This window comes from Trachymyrmex cornetzi, unplaced genomic scaffold (assembly GCF_001594075.2).
Source record: "Trachymyrmex cornetzi isolate Tcor2-1 unplaced genomic scaffold, Tcor1.1 scaffold805, whole genome shotgun sequence".
In the NCBI taxonomy this organism is placed as follows: domain Eukaryota; kingdom Metazoa; phylum Arthropoda; class Insecta; order Hymenoptera; family Formicidae; genus Trachymyrmex; species Trachymyrmex cornetzi.
In genome coordinates, this window is record NW_017300142.1 from 60,153 (window position 1) to 64,822 (window position 4,670).

A 4,670-nucleotide genomic window follows, 5' to 3' on the forward strand; every position below is an offset into this window, starting at 1 on the left:
TAGAGGACTTTTCGACTCAGTTTAGTCCGCTTTATCTACACAAAAGTAATTGGCAAAAAAGGTCGGGACATCCTGTATACGCTATAATGTCAACTGCGGTTGCTTTCAACTGCTCTTACTTCACACGACAATTAATTTCATTGAACTTGAGAGCTCTAAAATGTTAAATTAAAACTTGGTAGTTGTATTACAATATTTTATATTAAAGTTAACAGCCTTGAAAATTTAACTTGGTTAAGATACACAAGTTAATTCATAATTAAATTAATTACATTAGAATTTTCAAGTTAAAATAATTAATTAACTTTTTAACTTGGCATTGCCCAATCTTAATTCTTATAGATATCAAGATAAAATTTTTATCTCCATCGCAATAGTAATATTACTAAGTAGAAATAAAGAAACTACCTAATCTTAATGCGGCTATTACTTTTAACACTTGACTAAATTGACTTTATAAATCAAAAAATTAAAGAAAATTACAAATAAATTTAATGGAAAGTGGAATACACACTGTGTATTCCACTTTCTGATAGGTTGAAATTCTTATTCTCTGTTCCCTATTCCTTTTATTGTGCGGAGCCTCTTACGTCTCTACCAAAGATATAATGGACTGCGCGATCCGTGTATGAAAATGGTCGATAGGGATGAGAGAGAGGGACCGTGGCAGACGGCCATTTCTATCTCTTTCCATTCAATGGTATAATGGGAGAGAGAATGAGAGGAAGATTGGCCGTCTGCCATGGTCCCTCTCTCTCATTATTGTCGACCACATTTGATACACTACTTAGGCCCGGTTGTTCCACCTTTTGGTAAATTTAACCTGTTGGGTAAGTAGCAAGATTACCCAATCACACGCGCGGATTGCCAGATTTACCTAACAGGTAAAATTTACCAAAAAAGGTGAAACAATCAACTCTTAGATACGGATCGCGCAGTCCAGTCTCTATGGGTGCGTTCCGTTTCTCGCATGATGCGCATAATGCGTCGTTTATCCTTGTTGCTCACCAAATGTTAAACAAGGACAATGGATGCATCATGCGCATCATGCGCGTTAGTCCGGATCTACAATAGGGGTTTTAAGCCTTAAGCCATAAGAATGGGCGAATCACAGTCGCTTATTCTTCTCGGATTCGACTGTAATTGGTCAGTTTCTTACGGCATAAGGCATAAAACACCTATTGTAGATCCGGACTTACGGAACGCACCTTATGTCTTTGGATAGGATGGACATGCGTTTCAATTACTACGTTTACACGGCACGCTTTACCCTGGATCTACAATAGATTTTTAAGCTTTAAGCCATAAGGAATGGACGAATCACAATCAATTATTCTCCTCGCATTCGACTGTAGTTGGTCAATTTCTTACGGCTTAAGGCTTAAAACACCCATTGTAGATCCGGACTTAAGCCGAAGTTATACATCGATGTTATGTAACTGCCCAATCACAGTCATTCCATTCTTCAGAGGACTAACTATGATTGGCCAGTTTCATAACATCGATGTTATAACTTCGGCGTAAATCGAGCCGTGTAAACGTAGTCACTGAGATATATATATAAGTATTTATATACGGTTGAGTCTATAATACAATTTATTTTCCTCTTTATATCTCGCAGTACATTTTTCTCTCCGAATGTAAACCATACTTCTTTTCGATAGATTATTTCATCTAGAAAGGAACTTTTTAGATAAAACTACATTTAGTGGTTTATCGCTAGAAATAGAAATGTTTTATTTGTTCTTCTTCAATGTTAATGGCACTCGCCGATAAAACAACGGTGATTTCAGCTAGTATAAATATCTATAATGGCTGCGTTCAGCAGACTCAACAGTTTTGCAACCGTTTTGTGATTCTTCGCTAAGATAGGACTATTCCTTTAAATCTAAAAGCCGCGACACAGACTTTTGCATAAAGCATAATGCATAATGCATAAACGAATCAACTAATCAGAATCTTTCCTTTCCTCCCATTCCATGGAAAAGAAGAATTTCGATTGGTTGATTCTCTTATGCACTATGCGTTTATGCGTTATGCAAAAGCTTGTGTCTGGGCTCTAAAAGTATAATCGAATCAGCGCGACGAATCATAAAACGGTTGCAAAACTGTTGAGTCTGCTGAACGCAGCCAATATATCGTAGAAAAATCGTAAAATTGGAATGCAATGCACCGGTAAATAGAACAAGAGAATGATGCAATCAAGACAAAAATGGCAAAGCGTCAGTGCCAGCAGAGAGGTGCCATAATCGCAGCCAAGCTAATACGATGGCAAGATTCTAATCTAGTTAGCAATCCAGCAGGAAAACAAGCAACGTATATTAAGGCCCGTCTACAATACACGGAGTAAGAAGTAAGAGTAAGAAATTGACCAATCACAGTCGATTATTCTTCTCACATTCGACTGTGATTGGTCAATTTCTTACTCTTACTTCTTACTCCGTGTATTGTAGACGACGCCTGAAACGCAAGTTTAAATCATAGTTTAAAAAGACCTTAGTTGCGTTCAGCGGACTCAACAGTTGAGAGTTATAGCGTGCATTCGTTTATGCAACGGTTAGCGCAGTGAGTATCATTTAATCTTTATTCAACACTCGGTGAACAACAAGGATAAAGTAATACTTGTGCGCTTGTCCGGATCTACAATAGAGTTTTAAGCCTTAAACCATAAGAAATGGGCGAATCACAGTCGCTTATTCTTCTCGGATTCGACTGTAATTGGTCAGTTTCTTACGGCATAAGGCATGAAACACCTATTGTAGATCCGGGGTAAGTCCGGATCTACAATAGGTGTTTTAAGCCTTAAGCCTTAAGAAATTGACCAATTACAGTCAAATCCGAGAAGAATAAGCGACTGTGATTCGCCCATTTCTTATGGCTTAAGGCTTAAAACCCTATTGTATAGATCCGGACTAATCGCATCCCTCTTTATAATTCTTATCGTTTCGATTCAACCTGATTCGATCATCGCTCTTTAAAACCTGACTAACGAAGGCTATGTTCCAAAATACACTGCCAGTGCTGAAAATGTATAATACATGTAACGTAAACTATAGATTTTCAGCGCTGACAGCTGGCAGTGAATTTTGGAATACAGCCTAATATGATATCACTGAATACATATCATTTTCACGCGGCGCGGTTCGAGGACCATCAATTGATCAATGCTGCTCATTGTTGACCGATGCGAATTGCGAATTGCGACGCGACGGAAGCGGCGGTAGCGCCTAGCAGCGGTAAGTCCGGATCTACAATAGGTGTTTTATGCCTTATGCCGTAAGAAATTGACCAATTACAGTCGAATCCGAGAAGAATAAGCGACTGTGATTCGCCCATTTCTTATGGCTTAAGGCTTAAAACCCTATTGTAGATCCGGGGTAAGTCCGGATCTACAATAGGTGTTTTATGCCTTATGCCGTAAGAAACTGACCAATTACAGTCGAATCCGAGAAGAATAAGCGACTGTGATTCGCCCATTTCTTATAGCTTAAGGTTTAAAACCCTATTGTAGATCCGGGGTAAGCGGTGGCGGTAGCGACGGTAGCGACCAGTAGTGACGGCCGTCGATGGTGCTCGCCGGTCTGGCCGGTCACGCCGCATTTACCATTAGGTTTTAGCAACCGTCGTGCACAGTCGTGAGTCGAAAAGGAGGATTCGACCCCAAACGTAAGTGATCGGTGATCTGTGCTGTGTGCCAGCTCTTCCACTTTTTCGCTTGCTAGCTGCTTCGTATCCGCCGCTCCTCTCATTTCCCTCGATCTCGACTCGTTCTTAACGGCGGTGCGTTCGCGAATCGCGCCGAAACTCGAATGTCAATTCGATATATTTCGTTGAGTTTCGAATTTCCGTTACGTTATGTAAAATAGGTGATTTTTTTTCTATCGCCGTACAATAAACACATCAAAATAACTCGTGATTTTTCGAGAAAATTTGTGATTTGATCGATAATATTCATCAATAATAAGACTATTTTTCCGAGCACGTGCGAAAATGTGTCTTATTACGCGCGTTTAAAAGGGGCGAGGGCAGAAGGTCCTTTTCATGGGATAATAACAATCGAAATTTGAGTCGACATTCTACCGATTGGATTCCAGAACTGTTGAGTGATTCTTTAATTCGGTACACCTCATGAGGCTCATGACGTAGTCTAACGCCTTGTATGTGTTCGACTGCTCGACGTGTCGCGTCGCGAAGAACCAGAGTATCTTGTGTGATTATATATATATATATCCGGAGGATGGCGAACTTGAAGGTGCGTGTCGATTCACCAAAGGTGCGCTACTCGGAAGATTTCATCGAGGCCGAGTACGAGTATCGGACGATTAGTGTGACCGAGGAGGACGAGAACGATCGCGATACCTACATGGTGAGAATCTGTTCATCGATCCGTTGCGTTCGTCCAATTGTCTCGAGTGTGTCACTAGTGCTCTGTAATGCTGACGCCGGCCGGCCCGGCTGGTCGATATCGGGGTAGTCTGTTTGTCAAGGCTCAAGCTATGCTCTCTTATCTAATTGTAAGAAACGATCGACGAAACTTTCCCCCGCCTTCTCGCTGTAACAGTTTAACAGTCCTTTTATACGTTACATTAGGCCTGTTCTTTTTGGCTGAACTTTTGCACCAGTTCATCGTTTTTCCTTTTCTATCCGGAAGGAAAGAAGAGGAAGAAAGA

The 4,670-nt window shown here is 40.6% G+C and overlaps 1 protein-coding gene across 1 annotated transcript in view; it reads left to right on the forward strand.

The window, feature by feature from the left end:
- Positions 1-4,215: 4,215 nt before the first annotated feature.
- Inos (Inositol-3-phosphate synthase) overlaps positions 4,216-4,670 on the forward strand; it is a 9,450-nt gene continuing 8,995 nt past the window's right edge. The window contains exon 1 of the mRNA XM_018519017.1: positions 4,216-4,366. Coding sequence (XP_018374519.1) covers positions 4,238-4,366 — 129 coding nt within the window. The 5' untranslated portion in view covers positions 4,216-4,237. The remainder of the gene's footprint in view (positions 4,367-4,670) is intronic.